Consider the following 21,328-nt stretch of genomic DNA (forward strand, 5'->3'; position numbering starts at 1 on the left):
CGAACTGAAGTTATCATTTAAGAGAAAAAAAAAAAGTGTATTACTGTAGCAGAGGACAAATTCTAAGAGATGGATCATCTACAACTCTAGAAAAGGAATCCATCTTGAGTAGAAGAAAAGCCTGCTCAAATGTACAGCAGAGGAGTCAAAAGCATATAACTTGTTTTATTTGATAGCTAAGCATTTTACAGTATGAATGTCCAAAGACGCGGCACTTTTCTAATCTGCAGAACTGTCTGTCCCGGAATCATTATTTCTATCAAAATGTTGTTGACCTTCACTTCGTGTTCTTGGAGAAGATATACCTTTTATATAGCTTTCTGTCTCCGAACCACTACTACTATTGCCATCACTAACAAGTGATTTATGACCAGCTTTGCACGGTCTTGGCTCAGAGCCATAGCCAGCTGGTCTACGATTTTGGCTTCTTGCTCTTGAAGAATAGAAACCATTTCTAGAGCTTTGAATTAGATGAATTTGGGGATCGTATTTCTGGGATTCAAGGTAATTTAGAGCTGTTACCACATCGGCTATGACAGGCCGCATACTAGGTTGTTCTTGAACACACATGGCAGCAATAGCAAGAACTTGGTACAAACCTCTTACTGGATACCGACCTTCAAGCAATGGGTCAACCATCTCACAGAATCTTTTTCTGTCTTTGAACAAAGGTTTTGCCTGTAACAAAACATATACAATGCATTAACAACCTTAAAAACAAAAAATTCTCTTCACCAACATCAATATTGATATTTCCATATATGTTAAGAATATGAGTTGAAAGTCCTACATTTGAATGGTATATAAGAAAAACAAAATTCATGTGACATACCCATGCAACTAGATTTTGTTCTTTAGGAGGTTTCATGTGGTCAATGGCCTTTCTGCCTGTGATGATCTCCAAAAGAACAACTCCAAAGCTATAAATGTCAGACTTGAACGTCAATTGACCCGTCATTGCATAATCTGGTGCACAATAGCCATATGTTCCCATAACTCTTGTTGAAACATGGGTCTTATCACCACTTGGTCCTACTTTTGCCAACCCAAAATCTGATAACTTGGGATGATAATCCTCACCTAATAAAATATTTGAGCACTTCAAGTCACGGTATATGACAGGAGGCTTCATTTTATCATGCAAATACTCTAAACCTCTAGCTGCACCAGCTGCAATTTTTATTCTCGTGTTCCAATCAAGTGCTTTTCTGCTACGTGGAAGATCTGACAAAATCAACAAAATAACAAGTTATAAACCAAAGCCAGAGAAAATCTTCCCCACACTTTTTCTTCTAGCTATAGAAAAAAAAAAAAATATATATATATATATATATATATATATATATATATATCTAATACCCTGCAAACGGTTCTCCAAAGATCCAAGTGGCATGTACTCATAAACCAATAGCCTCTGCTCTCCCTCAGCACAAAACCCAATTAACTTTACCAAATTAGGGTGATCTGCCAAACTCAATGTCAATACTTCAACAACAAATTCCCTAATTCCTTGATGCCCATAAGGGTCTAGTTGCTTTACTGCCACAACCTACGCAGACAATAACAAACCTCAATATTACAAAACCTTTATTACCATATAAAACTCAGTCCAAATATATTTTAAAACATAAAAAATGAGTGTCAATCAAATACTATGAAAGTAGAGTGATGTCATACAAAAGTTGCATGAACATTGTAAGACAATTTTGGTATCCAAGTTTTGCGTACCTGATTTAATTTCTCTATGCACCCCTTGTAAACCTTGCCAAACCCTCCTTCGCCCAGAAAGCAATCTGACCTAAATTTCCTTGTTGCAGCTGCAAGCTCGTCAAAAGTAAATGTCTGTGCTCGGTAACTTCTAACGTTTACCTCATCAGAAACCTCTTGTAAATTCAAATTCTTCACGTCCACTGATAGCTGATCAGGCTTTCGATGATTATCTTCACTTTTACCATTCACTTTCAAATTAATTTTGACAACTACGAAAAATTTGAGTACACACATGCATATACAAAATCAACATCACGTGAAGGTCAGAGATCAAACAAAATGATGCAGAGATTCATCTAAGATCAAAACCTATCGCTGTTAAAATTCAAAAAGGAAAGGTAAAACCAAATGATACAAGTACCAGTTGGATTATGATCGCACCATTCAATCAACAAACACAATTTTTTTTTAAAAAAAAAAAGCAAAAAACAAAAACCACGTTTATGGTTCATGGAACGACGAACAATTAGAGAGTTTATATTTATATCATCAACATCCAAAACTCACTCTGAAATTTCCAGAAACCAACAAAACAGATTTCAATATCAAACAAATCAAACATAAACCAGTTTCAAATTCCTTCTTCCATACGTCGAAACCAAACAAGAATTTCTTGATTCTAGAACGAAAAAAAAAAAAAAAAAAAAAACCAATATACAAAAGACAGAGCCCGGATTAATTCACGAGAAACCCATTAACGAAAAATTAAACGCGACGAGAAATAACTAACAGATGAAGATGTTCCTTAATGCATGAAAAGATTAATTAACGTGTAGCAATCCGTTTGTAAAGTTTACCAGCAGCAATGTGCTTCTGGGTGCGATTAACGTTGTTGGATTTTTTGGTTGGTTTGCCTGTGCAACGAAAGCAACCCATGTTTTTTTTTCCGTTTTCTCTCCGTTCAAGGCTTGAAGCAGACAAAGCCAAGAACGGAGTCCCTAAACATGAAAAAGGAGTATCACGAAGTGTGTATGAAAAAGAAAGAGAAAGAGAAAGAGGATCTTAACTTTGTGTTGTGGCCATTTTCTGGGTAGAACTATGTGAACACTACACGGGTTGTACAAGAGAAATGAGAAAGTGTTACGGATTAAAAGAAGCCATGAGAAAAATTAAAAGGGCATTTTCGTCCCTTTAAAGGTTTCCAAAAAGATTGTAATCTCAAAGGCCTGTTTGGTACTTCAGTTTGGCCTTCACTATAAAAACATGACACCTTCTCTGCTCATCGGTGTTAACTGTTGACATTTTTAGTATGAACATTTATTGTCTTGGTCAACATTTAACATGTGTGTCTGGCCATTACAAGTTCCCAACTTCTAACTATTTTCATCTCAATCTACTTTTAACTATCAACATAATTATTTATAGACATTCTCTTTGTATTTATTATCATTTTAAAATATTCATATTTTTATATCTAAATGTTGTACATTCATCTCGTTTATATTTGTTTTTAATTTTATTATTTAAATTATTTCCTTTAAAATTAAAATAATTATTTAATCAATAAATGATCATTTATTTATATTTAATTTTTCTTTTAATTTGAATATTTTTTTAACTTAACCATTTTGTAATTGAGACTTTACCTATAAAATACAAAATTACTTACAATAAAATTATAAAAATTATTTATATTTAATTTTATAATATAATAATAATAAATTTATTATTTTTTTATTATAAATAATAATAAAAAATAACATACATAAAAATAAAAATAAACACGTGCTTTGGATGTGTTTTCGATTGTTATTATTAATATGGAAGCATCTTATTGAAAAACATAAAAATAATAATACAAAACACTGATAATTTGTAACACAAAAACTATCTCCTTTCTCCGTTCTTTTCCACTAAAACACGTTTTAACTCCACCATTGCTAATGTATTGCATTGGAGATGGGAGAATATATGCCATATGAATAAAAACAACAAATAATATAGTAAATATATTGACACCGTATATATGAATATATGAATGTAAATCGATTTATATTTAATAATAAAACATTATTATTGAATATTAGTGTTTCAGATAAGGAGCTGAATCTTGAAGATCAGATCAATTTCCTAATGGTTTTCCATCATCCAAATTGCGATGCACGCAATCTTCTTTTTGTTTAAACTATGTTGGTAGTTACTTCTCAAAGCACTCTAACACGTGATCTAACTCATAATTTTATTATAAAGATAGTAAATCAAAACTAATTTTTGATCATAATGGACTTACAAATAGTTCTAATTCATTAATTATCAATAAATGACTTTCTATTAATTTTTAATTAATGATTATTATTTTTATTAACGATTTATTAATAATTGTTATTGTTCACATTAATTATTAATTAATGATGGTTTTGGATCGGTTGATCATTTCGTTACTACACAGTCGACTCTCGACTATCAGATTCTTGACATTGTTATAATAAAACATGTATAAAGCATTGAATTGAAACCCCTTTTATGTAATGAGTCATTGAAATTTGCTCTTAACAGTCCGAATGTGTTTTCAAAACTCAAACCTATGGGTACCACCTCCTTTAAACATTATACATGATAAGAAAGAGAAATATTTTTGAAACGCTTGCAGAAATAAAATTACTTAACAAAACTAAACTTTAATTATCTCAAAAAGAAAAATATAAAGACGGGGAATATTTATTTAAACTTAAATTTTTAGAATGAAATAAGAAATAAACATATAACTTTTAATTATTGTAGTAGAAAAAAATTGTGCCTTAAATGTGATAGTATGTTTTAAATGATAAGAGTCGGTTATTGTAATTAAAGTATAAGTAGAATTTTTATAAAAATTTTATTATCTAAAATTATATTATCTCTTTAAACTTATATTTTCTAAAACTCTTTACTTTCTCTCTAGAGATTATAACTTTTTGTTCGTCTCTTTTGAATATTAGAGACATCTGAGTAATCTTTGAAGTAAGGTCTTTAATTCTATTTGATCATTTTTTGCAAAAAAAAAACTAAGTTGGTTTCTACTTTCTTTTTTTTTTGTCTACGAGTTTTTATGTGCATGTGAACTATTCTAGCTTGCATGTAAGTTGTTCTAGTTTGTATGTGAGTTATTTTAGCTTGCATATGATGCTTGAGTTTTTTATAAGACTCTCTGTTGATCGCTAGTTCTAATAGTGTGCTCTTATCATGTTTTTGTCAGACCAGATAAAGTCTTATGTGCTTGTGGAGTTGTTTTAAGATCAGTAGAGTTATTTGGTCATTTGTCAAGTAAGGGAAGATAAATGCTTTAATGTGCATGAGTTGGATAATTGTTGGTTGAAATTGGTATAAATATTATGAGTGTTATTTGTGTTGAATTGTATGTTATGTTTGATTGATTTAATTGTGGGTTTATGTTTGGACTATAGTGATTGAGGGAAATGAGGATCTTACTATTTGGGCAAGTTCGTGTTCACTTTAATATTAAAAATTGTTTTTGAACCGATCATTAAGTTAGGAATACCAATTTGATCATCCGAACTTGTCCCTAGTTCCCTAAATCACAAATTTGAAGTGGTTGTTTTTTATATGGTGTTAAATGGGACTGGTGTGGTGTTGAGTGTTAGCTTGGTTGTGCAAGTTTGGAAGCAATTTTGTTCCACATTGTTGAGCGACAATTTTTGTGAATGGTTTGGAGTTGAGCAGTGGCATGGCACCATCGAATGCCACTTTTCACTGAAGTTCTAGAACCATTTTAATTCCATGTCATTGAGTAACATAATGGTGTCGTTGGGCGAGCCATTTTGCAAGAAGAATGGCGTTGGACGTTAGAGTTGTCATTGAGCACTGCCTCTATGATTGCTTTGGTTTTTCCCCTAGGTATTACCTATACAGTCTCTAGATCCCTCTCATTCTGGTGTATGTTCGATTCGTCCACGTGTCCCTTCCACTGGAAGCCTGCTAGGAGCCGCTCCTTGTCCATGCCTCTTGCACCGACGATCATTCCCCGTCCTCGTCAGTGCCCGGGTGTCACAGTGTATCATTCTTAATTTTTACATGAATGTATATGAACTTTGATATGTTTATGTCTGTATGATTGAGAGAATTTCAAGGAAAAATTCTATGTTTTGGGAATGTTTAGTGTATGCCTGACATATGGGAGTTCAAAAAGGAGATATTTTGATATACTACTAGTCGTTCAACTCATATAGAGATAAATTGAATGGAATGAGAATGGTAGGAGGTCTTTACCCTAACATAAAAGATTAACCTCAAGAATAGTACGGTGATAACTCTCTGTATATGACTTTACAAAGTATAAATACTACTACGAGTGCACACCTGTAGTGAAACCCTATGTTAAAGCATGTTTCTAGATAATTGAGGCTAGAGTCAACTATATGTATGTCTATAGTATTTTATGAATATTGAACTAATATGTGATATGCTTAAATATTTTTATGAAGTTTTCTTTCGAACACTAGTTTATCCTACATTCTTATCTTTTCTATGTTATTTCTTTTTTACAATGATCATCTTTCCGTAAAAATAAAAATTGAGTTATCTACATCTTGTGCATTATCAGAATTTATAATATTTTATTTAATAGATTTATATTATTAAATGAAATAATACAATTATAAATTTCATATATAATTTATTTTATAATATAATATTATAACATTATTAAATCCTCCTAATTCTCAAATTCTAATAAAACAATACATTCTTATTAGTGTTTATAGACTATAATAGTTTTTTAAAAGTTGATAAAGGTTTCCTTACTCCAACAATAATATCTATTTTGAAACCGAAGACTACGAACGACTCTCATTTATTTAATTATTTAAAATAAAAATAAAATGTTTGATTTTTTTTTTGTATTTTAAAAATTTTACCATATTAATAATAGAATTTTGATACAAAGGAAATTTTGTTCATTATTTTGTCATTAAATCTCGGATTTGTTTTCTGTTCTAAGGATTTTGTTCCTGACCCTATTTGCGAGGCTGTTAGATTTAAAGCCGATAGAAACAACTTGTTGGGCCGGTTATATACTAGCATTCGGCCGAAAACAAAAGCAAAACATGGACTACTGCTTTCTGCACCCTTCCAATTACAAACTGCATCTCATAATAAAAGTAAAATACTCAAACATTTTTTACCACTGCACAACAGCCTTTTGCCGCCACTAACTGCTGCTGCAGAAGAAGAAAAAGAATTTGAGAATGCTACAGAAGAAGAAGAAGAAGAAGAAGAAGAGAGAAAATGCAGAAAAAGAAAAAACTCATTCTGAATCATATTTCATGTATTATGGAATGTTCTTTTTGGAATATATTTTACGTACAAGTGTTCTTAAAAATTCCCTCCAGAAAATTTATTCTAGAAAATATATTTCAAAATATGTTTCATACGTTCCGAAAATTGTATCCTGAAAATTTTATTCCAGAGAAGTTTCTTTCCGATTGCTTCAGAAATACCAGAAATCTTGTTTTGAAAAGTTTCCGGAATCTGTATCTGGAAATCTCTGCAAAATTGTTATTTTGAAAATTTGAGGATGCGGAAGAAAATTTGTGGGAGTGAAGAAAGTAAAAACCCAAGGCCTACTACGAAACAACAATGCAGTATCGGCCCAGCGTTTTCAGTGACTACACAGCAGCTCCCCGTTTCTCCAAACGATGTCGTTCGCAAACGAGTGACCGGAGCGAGAAAGATTGAGACGGAGTGAAACGGCAATGTTGCGACAGTTGGTAATGCACGCGCCGCGTTTGTTCAACTACCCGTCGAGGAGGTTAGCTCACGGTGGCTGCAGCCAAATATTAATCACACGAGCATTGTCCTCTGCGGCCATGTCGCCGCCGTCGAAGGCGATCGTGTATGATGTGCACGGGCCGCCGGACACGGTGACCAAGTTGGTGGAGGTTCCGGCCGTTGAAGTGAAAGAAAAAGAGGTGTGTGTGAAGATGCTAGCTGCTCCTATCAACCCCTCCGATATCAATAGAATACAGGGCGTTTATCCGGTGCGGCCAAACCCACCGGCAGTGGGTGGATACGAAGGCGTAGGAGAAGTTCTCTCAGTGGGCTCATCGGTCACCTCACTTTCTCCCGGAGACTGGGTTATTCCTTCTCCACCCTCTTTCGGTACCTCTCTTTCATTTCTTTCCCTTTAATTTTTCACCTTAATATGATCAAAAGAACGAGCTTTTCCATAATCGTTTAAGAAAAACAAACAGCAAAATAAAAATGAAATGGGAAATTAGCTTGTCAAAGTAATTTTCTAGTGAAAGCAATTATGGCCTCTTAGCTAGCATTTATGACCGAGTTAAGCTCAAATCTAAAAATTTGAAATGGCATAGAGCTTATGTGAGTATAGTTGAGCCCATTAGACTACCCTATGTATCGGACCATAGTCATATTATCTCAATGGTCTAATTCTGCAAGCTTCTAGCTCAAGTCTTTTGGTCTTTCACGTTGTAGAATGTGTTGAGCATCAACACTGAATAGTAGTGATATGAGCAAAATAACATCTCTGAGTTGGGCAACTCGGGCCTCTTAATTTTTCCAAGTCCAAGTTCTAAGATCCAAATCAAAATTTGTAGAACTTTGTGGTTTTCATTGTTATTTGGAATTCTTATTTATTTATTTTTGGCATGCACAGGGACTTGGCAGACGTATATTGTGAAGAATGAGAATGTTTGGCACAAGGTAGAAAAGGGTGTGCCTATGGAATATGCAGCTACAATTACTGTTAATCCCTTGACTGCACTTCTCATGCTTGAACACTGTGTTCCTTTGAACTCTGGTACATTTTCCTTTCTTGCTGAATTTCCCATATTTTTTATTTGTGATTAATTAGTGGATTGGAATTTTATATTTTCTGGATATCAACAGGAGATGCTATTGTGCAAAACGGGGCTACCAGCATGGTTGGCCAGTGTGTTATTCAGCTTGCCAAGTCTCGTGGCATTCACAGCATTAATATTATAAGGGACAGGTGCTCATTGGAAGGTTCTTTGCTAGCTTTGTTATTAGCTTAGCTTTTGAGTATTATTTCAGACTATTTTTTGTTTATTATCAGTTTTTTTTTCTTTTCCATATTTTAAATATAATTTGATTAACATGTCCTTATTTTTGCTTCTGGCATATTAGTGAAGAATCTTAACTTTGCATCACAAATCCTTTTGCTGCAGGCCTGGGGTCAATGAAGTAAAAGAAATGCTCAAGAATTTGGGTGCTGATGAAGTTTTCACTGAGAGCGAATTGGAAGTGAAGAATGTCAAGAGTCTCCTGGTACACCTAGGCGTATTGTGTTTGTTGCTATGATATACGTGTCAATTTTTCAGATCAATGATAGACATGGGTTAAGCATTCGGGAAGGGTGTTTGGATGTATTCTAGCTTTCTTATTTGAGGTTTTGCACTTTCGTTATGTGATGCAGAGGAAGCTGACAATAAATTTGTTTGGAAGCATTATTTATCTATATTGAATTCAGATGACTTATTTTGCATCAAATTGTCATGGCAGGGCGGTATACCTGAACCTGCACTGGGATTTAACTGTGTTGGTGGAAATGCTGCTTCTTTGGTACTCAAGTTTTTGAGGTATGACATGAGATATTGAGTGAAAAATTTAAGAATTAAGTATTTCTCGTTTATTATGATGATTTAAGTGAGTTCATACTTTCCAGACAAGGAGGAACCATGGTCACATATGGTGGAATGTCTAAAAAACCTGTCACTGTGTCAACATCATCCTTCATATTTAAGGTCAGCCATTAATTCTCCTTCTTGTAGTTGGTTACTTCAGTTTATTATGTAGGAGATAGACTTAAAGTTGAAGGGGACCAACGCATGGTTTTTTGTAATGGGAGGCCATAAAATATTTTTTTATGTGAGACTTAATATTTGGCAACTGATTGAAACTAAATGAAAAATAAGGATGATATATATATATATATATATATATATATATATATATATATATATATATATATATATATATTATCGAGTTGAATCATGATAAAATTTCAATTTTATGTTGTAACTGTCTGACACGGCCAACATCTTGTAATATACCTGAGAGGGCTCTAATCAGCACTTAGAACATGGAAGTGAATCTGATTAAGAGGGTTCAACTTTCAAGTTAAGAAGTCAAGATAACTACAGCGCCCTGAAATATTGATGATATTGTCTGAATGTGCTGAGCCCTTTATCATGAGTTTCTTGAATGGTTACCTAATGTCAACCTTTTGCAATGGAGGTTTAAGCTTAATGAGTAACTGTTAGTTCAGTGAACCTTCTAATAGGTCCGTAGTTTTAGTTTATAAACCTTGTCTTTCACAAACAAGGTCAAACCTAGCAGTAAAGAGTCAAAAATGAATTTTAGGTGTGTGCTACGCATGCAATTCTGTCTAGATGTTCAATGTAATTGAAGTTCTGGTAACAACTTTAAGACATCGTCATAGAGTCGTTGTTCTTTTGTGCTGCGAATATGTATCGGGTGGTATCTCTTACTGAAAAATTATTTAAATAGAGATATGAAGATACCCGGACATTTCTATGATTGGATGAATGAATTTTTAATATAGCCAACGAATCTTCACGTGTCTGTTTGGATGACTGACTCGCCATGTTTTTTATTTTTTATAGTAAAATAAAAATTTGAGGAGTTTAGAGATGCTTGTACCCTTGGTATTGAAATGCCATCTCTATATCGTAATATTTGATGATTCAAATTAGAAAATGAGTGGGAAAATAGCAAGAAAAGCTACTCATGTTGGATCGAGAACAGAGGGAATTGAGATTCCTTAATTTCATAACTTAGTTTTGGTCTAACCTTTCAAACGCCTATATTCTTAGTAGAGTAGCATATTGATCTTGTAAGAACCACATTGGCAGGATCTTTCCTTGAGGGGATTCTGGTTACAGAAGTGGTTGAGCACAGATAAAGCTGAAGAGAGCAGAGGAATGATAGACAGACTTTTGAATCTTGTACAAGAAGGAAAGTTAAAATACAAGTATGTTCTCTTCTCTACGTTTCAGGGGATGTTTGGTTTGGGTTATATTCATTTCGTAAGGTCAAATTGCTTTTAAAAGTTCTCGCATTTCTGTCTCATTATTTGGCATACCAAATTCATATGATGCTCACTCTTTTTGCAGAATGGAATTGGCTCCCTTTGACGATTTCAGCACAGCATTGGATAAAGCTTTAGGGAAACTGGGGAGCCAACCTAAGCAAGTTATCAAATTCTAAATGTGTGGATGTTTATACTGATTTCTTTTGGATAAAAAAAAGTATTCTGGAATTTCAGAGAAAAAACAATATATCAAGGAGTTATTCTTCAAAGGCATGCAGAATATAATTTTAGTGCGAGGAATAAAAAAAATTGACTTTAATTGTGGTGCATTGTTAATGTGAAGATTTTTACATTCTCAATCAGCCAGGTATCATACAAGCGTGACTTTTAATTGGGTGTGATGATGTAAACGTATTTTACATTTTTAATAATGCGTTCCCATTAAATTCTAAGAATTTCCAGAAGAGTAGAATCGCATGTTATGATGAAATAAATCAGAGAAACTTAATTTAATCACAATAATTATGATAACATACACCTAATCCTTCTCAAACAAACATACCCTAGCAATTTAGATGTAAGATGCTTGCGGTTACTACGGAAAACTCGAGTATTTTGTGCCTGTTAGTTTTGCATTAAAATATAAATTATGAAAGAAATTAATTTTCTTTATAAAGCAAACAAATCTTAAGTCGTAAATTTGATTAGTATATGATTACCGAGAGTAATCTCGACATACATTTGTTGTTAAAAAATTGGATCGCACGGTCTCATTCTTAGGATTTTTCGCAACCGATGTCACCATTTCAAGTATTTAGTTACCATATATTTTGTCACTGCCTCGTGTTTAACGTTTAATCTGCTTTAAAACTGAAAACTTAATTGTTTTAAACAGTAATAACTTGTTTTTATCCGGAATCATTTTTTAGTAATTCTGTACGCTCCCGACCAAAGCTAATAGTGAAATCCAATTCACTCTTGACAGAAGTTATCAGCTCAAGAAAGGGTAGCTAATAATGCAAATAAACCTGAGCGGATGAAAAACATTAAATAATTTGATCAAGTATATAATGATGAATAGCAGGATTAGGCCATAAGTTGTTGCATTATGTAGAGATCACAAAATCACCTATTACTTTCACATATCATTTTAGAACCCTTTCTGTAAAGAATAAACGCCTTGGCCAGATAAAGCGGGCAGGGCTATGAAGCGCATTCCTTTGCCAGTATGTAGTCCACAGCTTCTTCAACAGTGTCAACCACCTGCGAAAGCGAAGTTGTATTATAATCACCAAAAGGTACTTTCCTTCACAATGACAACGTTAGTCACAAATTAAATCGTCCGTTCATCACCACGACTACCCACAAATTTCAAACTTTGGTTTGGACAATCAATCCTAGCTACATTACAATCGTGAGCACATTCCTTTAGAAACATATGTTCTCCATGGGTACGCCGGTAATTCATTTTTTCTTTTTATCCACGAGTGTTAGTTGTTTTTAGTGGGGAGAGTTGCACAACCTCTTCCACCTCCCTTCCAAACCCTTCAAACTAACCTTATATCTCTCATATATTAGTAAGTGGTTGAACCCACAACCTCTCTCACCCTCTCCTCCAATTTTTACCGCTCTGTCAACCTTATAGCTCCATACCAGTAATTCATAACCATCAACCCTGTCCTTTTTCCAAAATCTGAAAAAAAAAAACTAAGGACCCAAAACAAATAAGAATGTTGTTCATCCCGGTTCTTTATTGTATGTATAACTCAATTCATTGAAAATCTGCTTTAGTTTTCGATCAGGCTATCACAAGTTCCTGTTGTGGGCACTACAAGCGCAAGTAAAAAAATGCCTTTACTAACTTACATTGCATCTCCAAATATTCATGACCACAACAGTACCAAGAAACTTAAAAGTGCAAGAGGAAAAAGGTTGACGTATTTGTGAGACTTTTCTAGAAAAGGACACAAGGAATTACCAGATCTGCTGAAAATTTGTCATGATTTTCCTTCCCCTTGAAAACTCCAGTTCTGGTGAGAATAGAAAACCAAGGATGCCCAGTCTGAAAAGCCACATTTTCATTAATGGTATCATTTGTCAACAAACAACTTTTAGCTATCCCACAAGTGAAATCCAACTCCATGAGGCATACCTGTCGTGCTCCTCTGATATCAACTGCAGGATTATCTCCAATCATGTACAGTGTTTTAAAAGATGAAGTCTTATCATGATTTTTATCATAGAAATCATCATAAAGTGATGCCACAAGTTTCTGTAACACAATTTCTGCATTCTTGAATACTGATGGATGTGGTTTGCCAAAACAGGTATACTCCAAGCAATGAGGATGAGTCCTGCACACAGAACAATTAATGGGTATAGATATTCTTAAGAACCAAAATATAAATTTAATCAGAGCAGCAATGCCACTAAACTAACTTAGTTTTTTTTTTTTTTCACTTTCCATGGGTTCCTCTCAGACTAATGTGACAATAGCTTCTTGTGTTTGAATGAGTGTACATATGTATTCAATTTAAAGGAACAAAAGTAGAGAAGACCTATTAACAGTTAGATTATACGCAATCTCACCTATTGAAGATGGATTCTAATGCAATCCTGAATGCTCCCATGCCCAAACGTTCAGAAGGAAATTTAGTCTACCTTTTGTGGGACCTTGTCAGTAAGTATGGTAGTATAGAATTTTCAAAGGGCTCCATGTAACCTGCCTTTCTGAAAAAATCAACAGAAAAAATCAACCAACCTGATATTCAAGGTCATCATTTGCAAAATATATATGTGGTTGTGGTCCAACATTTCTTCCAGGAAGGCCTCCTGTTTTTAAGACGTCACAGAGAACCTGAATGAAAAACCTTGGTCATTCACCGATCCATCAAATCCAAGCAAATAAAAAACAAATCTAAGAATGTCTTAAAACCCAGAGTAGAAATTTTCACTATATTTGCTCTCACTTATCAGAAACACAAAATAAGTCAAAAATAATTCAAATATGATTACAGCAGCTGGGAAGTCTCCAGTGTCAAACTAAGTTGTATACTTCTCCTAATTTTGTATCCTTGTAAAATGCAAGTATATATTTACTCATCCCGTGTATCTCATTTTTCTTTGCTTCTTTTTATTTCATTTCATTTCTTTTCATCTAGCTGTAAAGTGAAGACAAATCCCAAGGCCCATGAACAATAACCATTCTCGAATACTTTACCAAGAAATGACTATGTGCACATGTCAATATATCTAGTCTAGTGTATTAAAATCTAAATGTAGTTTAACACTCATTTTTCTCTATTGAACATCCGCTAAATTTAATGACTTTGATCACTGAACCACCACGTGGGTAACAAAAATCATGAGCAATTTAGTTTCCCATTAAGGAAGAGACCAAATCCACTTATTACTAATTACTAATTGTGATGTTTAACTTCATACACAAGTCTTTCTTCAGTATAAAGAAAAAAAAAATAGCAGTGGCTAAAGTTTCCATTAACTTTTCAATGCTTACAGTATAAACTGTTCGATTACGTTATTGCTCTTTTCCCAACAGCAAGCCACAGATATATGTTACTTTCATACATCACTATAGATGTAGCAAATATAAAATAAAGACAGTTCATATGGATCACTGATAAAATCTCTGTAACCTGTATATCCCTGCTCCAATCAACAGGGTCACTAACTATAAATGCTGCTTGAACCCTTTTAGAGAGGACATCATTCCTTGGAAAACTCTCATTAAACTTTGAATTCTGCATAGTAGCCAGATTGGAAGTCCATTTCTTGTATGGAGCCAGCGGATCAATGTTTTCAAAGCACGAGGCATATTCATCAATTGAAAGAGCATGTCTGAATACAAAGACGAACAACATAATGATAGGACACTGAGGGTTATGTCAGATCATCATTTTCATAAATTATCAAACAAGCCAGTTATCCTAAATCTTACCTAAAACCATATTCCGACATCACAGCTGCAGGTTCCCCTTTCCCCACAGCCACAACGAGATCATTCTCAAATCTGTAAGTGGCGTGAAAATTCTATGAGACAAGGACACCTAACTGCTGTCAACCTTATTGGTTTCAGAGTGTACTTGCGCAAAAGACAGCTCAGCATGTAATACTCATATGAAATCTGAACAGAGGATGATTAGTCTTACCTCTTGACCAGTTGTTTAAATGGTGAATGGCCTTGTAGAACCTGTACAATAATCAGATTTGGTTTAGGGAAAAACATTTTTTATTTCAAAAGAATTTAGGGCGACAACAAGGCAAGGCAAAGGCGACCACTTCTGACTTTTCAGTGACACATGCATACAGCAAACAAACCAGAAAATAAGACCACACACGTATTCATCACTATACAAGGAAGAGAAGGAACGGTCAGAGACTGTAGATTACTTCACACTTCCAAAAAAGTCAACAATTCTAAATCCTCATAACCAATCCTCCTAATTACTAAATCCAGAATTTCTTATGTTCATCAAACATCTACTTTTACATTATGCTTTTAGAGGATACAACAAGACTATTCGAATATACCTGCGAAGGTGAGACATTCACACCTAACAGTTGACTTAGTTCAAAAGCTCTTTTAGCCTCAGGAAAGCCACCACCTACACGAAAACATAAAATTAACACCAAAACAAGCGGCGCGTCATTTTAAACAATTTATCAACATGGAACCGGTCATCAATTGAACCACACGAATGCAATCAGGAAAAATCAAATATCCGTTAAAACCAAACGACATAGATAAGCAATAGTAAATTGAATAAAACAAAATTAGAAGAAGAACTCACCATTAGTGAGGAAAACATACGGGATTTTCAATCCACCTAACGACATAAACGGATCAACAAACTCATGAGTCCGTAACAGTGAATGAGAAATGACAAAAACGGAAACAGAGAGTTTTTCGTGTTTTATTTTTTTTTTTTGGTTTTTACCATCAGCGTCGTATAATTTTCTCAGCGCTCCAGGAGAACCACCGACAGGAGAGTTTCCGAGCAAAATGACACCGTCGATGTCGAACGCGATGCCGAATGAAGGCCTGCCAGGTCTGAATCAGTTAACATAATCGGAACCGCGAAAATTAGGAGCGTAATTATGCAATGCGAAAAGAGAATGAACAATGTGAGATTTCACGATTGACGAACCGTTGGGGTCCGTGAGAGAATGCGCGTGAGAGTAGATACGAAAACACTGTTCGGTTTCTGGCTTTGGTTAAGAGATGGAAGCTCATTGTTGCAGGATTTCTCTTCTACAACGTCTGAATCAGCAGAGTCAGAGAACAATAGTTAGTTGTTACTCACTTTCCCATACTTTCTGACCTCAACTTCAAAAGCTTTAGCTAGTTACTTCATTTGTGTGGCCCAATATGTCGAACGGGCTCGCTTTGGGTTAGTTTAGTTTGATGGGCTTAGCCCGTAAAGTGATTAGCCCATACACCTATAAAATATCTTAAATGTTTATTCATTAAACCTTTTTTTTTTTCATCATATAAACTCATTTTGAAGATAGTCTATACATAAGGAAGGATTTGAACTTCAAACATTGTTTAAGAGATTTGAATATCAAACCATATTTATAAATATTTTCTAACACAATATTATAAAAGTATAATGATTAGAATTAGAAAACAACGAGTATGAAAATAATTTAAACAAATAATTTATTTTTATGCTGTTGTTTTATATGATTGTCCTATATTTGTTTTACCAAACCTTTTAGGTTGATTCAATAGGTATAAATGTTAAAATACTCTGGTTCTTTATTTAATATAATTTTTTTAATGTATCAATATTAAAATCTTTAATTAAATTTCTCAATTTGGCCTTTTCTATCATATTTGATATCGTTGGAATGCAAACAAAATCTAACATCGAGTAAAAGAAGGATTGGTCAAGGGTTGTAAGAGGTCTTTTGAAGTGGTACCAAAAGCAAACATGTGAGAGTTTGGCTCAAGGCGGACAATATATTACCATGTGTGGAGATCTATGTGTGTGTTGAACCTCCCCCAACCGTTATTAGGATCACGTGTGCAAATTGTCATTAAGGTATGTCTTTTAATTCTTAAATTTTGATACAAAATTAAAATTTATTTTTATTTTTTTTAAACTTAATTATATTAAATTTTTCTTGATGTGTGAAATAACACATTTTAATTAAAATGTAAATTTAAAAATTCGTTTAACAAGTTTGAAAAATAAAATAAATCAATTTGACTCAAACAAAATCTTAATTTTGTAGTAGTATAATATTTAACTCTTTAAATAATTAAAGTATGATATGTGATAGGATATGATTTATTATTAGTAGTAAAAGAAGGTTTGCTCACGTACAGAGATGCAAAGTCAAGCACACAACGCAGGTCTTACCTCATTCAGTGATGACTATTCTGACGCAAAACAGCAAATTCTTAGTGAGGAAGGTAGGACTGAGGCTGAAACTTTCTTCCAATGAATCTAGAAGAGCCGTGCATATTTAATCATTTTATTTCCACGTGAAGTAATCATCACAGACATTCTTTTTGCGAAAAATCTGCATAGTTTAAGAAACAAAAGTTTAAATATATATCCACAATTCAAAGAACTATAAAGTAGGAGGAATTTGGATAGCTTATCATTGACAACATATGCATGTCGGCGTCTGACAATGGAAGGTTTTTTTCCATAAACCAGCAACTTCTCCGTCATTACAATGGTGAAATTTCTGCTATATATCATGATAGAAAATTTAGGTTTTTGAAATTTGAAAGCTTATTACCTATGACTTAACATGATCCAGAGATAAATAAAAAAAACGTGGCAAATAATGAGGGCTGCTGAACTAGTTAAAAGTGTTCTAGTTATCAATTTGAACATATATATTGATAGAAGTTTATTTTAGTAACGCTTACCGACAGGAATTCTTATAAGTCGTTGTTGATATTTGAATTTGTAGTTAAAAGAAGAAAAACAATTAAACAAAATTTCTTCATGTACGATGGATAATGTTGAAGTAAAGGTATGAGGTTAACGTGCTAAAGCATTTAGTTATGACCATGTCTCCAAAACTAAATCAAGAATATTGACATTACGATGCTTGCATTGTAATAATATTTTAGTTTTGGTTTAAACCCTTTTTTGGTCCCTAAGTTAAGTTTTGATGTTCAGTTTAGTCTCCGCTTTTAAAAATGTCAACCTTTAGTCTCTATGATATGAAAAATGTATCGAATCAGTCCTCATGACAGCACTTAATGAACAACAAATCACAAGTTTTCATACCTAGGTATCCAATATTTTGTGATTTGTTAACGGAAGGTGTTATGAACAACAAATCACTTAATAAAAAACTTGTGATTTGTTAACGGATAGGACTGATTTGATACATTTTTTCATATCATAGGGACTAAAGGTTGACATTTTTAAAAGCGAAGACTAAACTGAACATCAGAACTTAACTTAGGGACCAAAAAAGGGTTTAAACCTTTAATTTTCATGACAATAATTTTTTCTTTTCTCTTATACTACCTCTTCCTCCTTTTACAATGCTTACAAAATTTTTGCATTAGCCAAAAAAATTATAAAACAAAAAAAAAATACAAAATGAATCTCTAGTTATTTTTTAAATTGAAAGTAAAGAGATGCTCATAGTAACAATTCAGCAACACATTTCGAGTTAACTACGAAAAAAGGATGAAAGAACAATGCAAAAGTGATGGCAAAAGTGACGATATGATTTACGTTTGATGATGACAAAGGAAGTAGAGTGGCTTTATAGTATAGAATTGATGCAAAGAGACAAATGAAAAAAACTTTTGGTAGAAATATAATTTTAACCTTAGCAGACAAATAGGTTTCAGTTCTTTAAAGAACTAAAACATATAATTGTGTAAATATTTTAAAAAATGAAGAACTGATACCTATGATTTTGCAAATAATTTCAAAAATGCTAATGAAAAAATATTTATACAACTATAGGTCTCAATCCTTTGAAAAATCGAGGCCTATAGTTTTTGCAAATAATTTCAAAAGTGTTACTAGTGACATTTTTCAAAATATTTACACAGTTATAGGCTTCGATTCTTTAAAGAACTCAAGCATATATCAGTATATGCTTTGGTTATTTTATAATTAAGGTCTATATAAAAATTTTCAAAAATTTCACCCCATTTTGTGAGACTTCATTTTTATTAGATCGAAGCATATTAAGTGATTTCAGAAACCTTTTTTGCACTAGTGTGATGGTGTAGTGATTTTAGAGTAAAATTTATGAAAACCTGTGAGGAATTTGATTGATATAATAGATTAAAAATAATGAATAAATTAAAAAAATACCAAATTACCCTTAATATTGAAATTAATAAAAAATTATATTTAGGGGGTTAGATTTTTTTTTAAGAATAAAAATTTTACAAAAAGAAAAGTATTAATTGAAATAAATAAAGAATAGAATATATTTAATACGACATGTATGACGCTTCTTACAATACAATACACTTTTTAGAATAAACCAAAGTTTTGTAATCAGTTTCAAGCACGTTTATTGTAATACAACACATTTTTAAAACAAATCAAAGCTTTGTAATCGGTTTCAAGCACGCGAGAACATATTACAACACCTTGGAATTGGTTCCAAACAAAAGAGAACATATTTGGAATCGATTCTAAGTTTTTCAGATCGGATTCCAAGTTTTTCATAATCAATTCCAAGTTGTCTAGATTCATTTCCAAATTGTCCAGATCCAGTTTCAAGTTTTCATAAATCTGGTCCAAAGTCATCACAGATCCTACATTAACCCAGGCTATGGAGTCTTGAAACCAAGCTTCCCAAGTTAAAGTCGATTTCCAAGCTTTTTTGTTGATCTTGACTACATATCTTAACAATTCTTACCACAAACCATGCACACACAATTACCACACTCGTTTTGAAGTCAGAAATCTCTCTTGTATTCTTTAGGATTCTCACATGTGCATATGAAAACACATTGGTGGTGTATGTGAAAATAAAGCAACGGAAAAATAACAATAGACATGCGAAAAAGCGAGAATACTTACATAAAAACAATATATTCACTTGAAAATATCATCATTGTAGCATGATGCAAAATTCTTATGTATCTTGCAAATCTTCATTTTCCATCGCTTTCTCATTTCTGAAAAAGAACACACAAAAAAAAAACAAATTCAAAAGGTCGTTTATTTTTGGCTTAATAACTATTTTGATCCCTATATTTGTAACTTTTGTTCAAAGTGGTCCTCAAGTTTTTTCAACGTTCAAAGTGGTCCCATTTTTTGTAAAATTTGTTCATTTTGATCCTTTTCGCTGACGAAATATAAATTGTTAACAACATAATGTCCACCTAAACCAATTTTGAGTGAGTTATCACTTTTGGATATACGTGGCAAGTAAAGAGGAAGTGACGTGAAAATGGTAATTTAAATTATTTTTGTGAAACAAAATTAACATTGGTTTTGAAGGGGTTATACAATTAGGGTTCAATTTGGGTTGAAAAAATTGGTGAAATTGTTGTTCAATTTGGGTTCGTTGTTTGTCCAAATTGCAATTGGATGAGTGTAGGTTAGGTAAGTGTTCTTAACTTGAGGTTGTGTTTTCTGTGCAAGTGCGGTGGAGATGGAGGTTCGATGATGCGCGAATTGAACTCGCGATTTTGGGGTTCTATCGCGGTAGTTTCGTGGTGCAAAGAGATTATATAGGCGCGAATTGAACTCGTGATTTTGGATGTTTTTACAGGTTCCATGGAGACGATGTGCTTCGTGGTAAGATTGTGGGTTTAAGTGGTTCAAATTCACAAATCTGTGACGGGGTTTTTCTGTGGCAGCGCGAAGATAGTTGGTAGAGGAAGATGGGGTTCTGCTAATTTGGGGTTTTAGGGTTTGCAATTAGAGTTTTCACGATGGTGAAGATCTTGGGTTTTCGCGTTTCGCGATTTGGGTCTTTATTTATGCTTGCTGTTGCAGGTTACATCCACGATGGCGCGAAGGTTTCATGATTTAGGTCTCTGGTTCTGATTGTTACCTGCAGGTTGTGTCCATGACGATGCAAAAGTTTCATGGTGGAGGATAATGATTGAACAACAATTTTATAGAAAGAATTTTAACTTACTATTGTCCATCACTTTTACTTAAATTGTCACATATATCCAAAACTTGACTTAGACGAATATGATTTAGATTTGTCAGCTAAAATAACTAAAATGAACAAATTTAAAAAAAAATTACTTTCAACATCGAAAAAACTTAAAAAAACTTGAAGACTACTTTAAACCAAAGTAATGAATATATAAAAAATTTTGTTTTTCAACCGAAATCACTTAAGAAAACACTGGGTTGCGTTAGTATTTTTATTTAAAACGTATACCAACTGTCTTAAAATTAACAAATGTTATTTTGTGGAAAAATATGTTTGGACAGAGTTTATATATATAATTAATTAACAACTTATTTATAATAGTATAATAACAATAAAATTTGAACGTTAGTTAACTTAATATCATATATAGAGAGAAAAAAA

The 21,328-nt window shown here is 33.1% G+C and overlaps 3 protein-coding genes across 5 annotated transcripts; 1 reads left to right on the plus strand and 2 right to left on the minus strand.

Annotated features, from left to right (window-relative positions):
- On the minus strand, positions 1–2,841 carry LOC106758841 (probable serine/threonine-protein kinase PBL5). Its single transcript, XM_014641833.2, has 6 exons — positions 2,778–2,841; positions 2,568–2,708; positions 1,729–1,979; positions 1,360–1,549; positions 833–1,224; positions 1–678 (listed from the first exon to the last, which is right to left on the minus strand). The coding sequence occupies exons 1-6, from the start codon at positions 2,791–2,793 to the stop codon at positions 220–222; spliced, it is 1,449 nt and encodes a 482-aa protein (XP_014497319.2). The 5' UTR covers positions 2,794–2,841; the 3' UTR covers positions 1–219.
- A 4,528-nt stretch (positions 2,842–7,369) lies between these two features.
- LOC106758776 (enoyl-[acyl-carrier-protein] reductase, mitochondrial) lies at positions 7,370–11,130 on the plus strand. Of its 2 annotated transcripts, none has more exons than XM_022779662.1 (8): positions 7,370–7,866; positions 8,384–8,527; positions 8,617–8,719; positions 8,916–9,015; positions 9,250–9,326; positions 9,395–9,491; positions 10,623–10,741; positions 10,884–11,130. In XM_022779662.1, exons 1-8 carry the CDS (start codon positions 7,461–7,463, stop codon positions 10,975–10,977), a joined length of 1,140 nt encoding a protein of 379 aa, XP_022635383.1. In that variant the 5' UTR covers positions 7,370–7,460; the 3' UTR covers positions 10,978–11,130. The 2 variants fall into 2 exon arrangements, with proteins under 2 accessions (XP_022635383.1, XP_014497247.1); XM_014641761.2 differs by having other exon boundaries at positions 7,377–7,866; positions 9,413–9,491.
- Positions 11,131–11,869: 739 nt separating this feature from the next.
- On the minus strand, positions 11,870–16,154 carry LOC106758680 (uncharacterized protein YKR070W). Of its 2 annotated transcripts, none has more exons than XM_014641636.2 (12): positions 15,970–16,154; positions 15,760–15,863; positions 15,613–15,648; positions 15,353–15,426; positions 14,971–15,011; positions 14,760–14,831; positions 14,458–14,659; positions 13,563–13,658; positions 13,391–13,458; positions 12,954–13,155; positions 12,780–12,863; positions 11,870–12,064 (listed from the first exon to the last, which is right to left on the minus strand). In XM_014641636.2, exons 1-12 carry the CDS (start codon positions 16,053–16,055, stop codon positions 12,005–12,007), a joined length of 1,125 nt encoding a protein of 374 aa, XP_014497122.1. In that variant the 5' UTR covers positions 16,056–16,154; the 3' UTR covers positions 11,870–12,004. The 2 variants fall into 2 exon arrangements, with proteins under 2 accessions (XP_014497122.1, XP_014497121.1); XM_014641635.2 differs by having other exon boundaries at positions 15,760–15,872.
- Positions 16,155–21,328: the final 5,174 nt, after the last annotated feature.

This window comes from Vigna radiata, chromosome 4 (assembly GCF_000741045.1).
Source record: "Vigna radiata var. radiata cultivar VC1973A chromosome 4, Vradiata_ver6, whole genome shotgun sequence".
Lineage (NCBI taxonomy): Eukaryota > Viridiplantae > Streptophyta > Magnoliopsida > Fabales > Fabaceae > Vigna > Vigna radiata.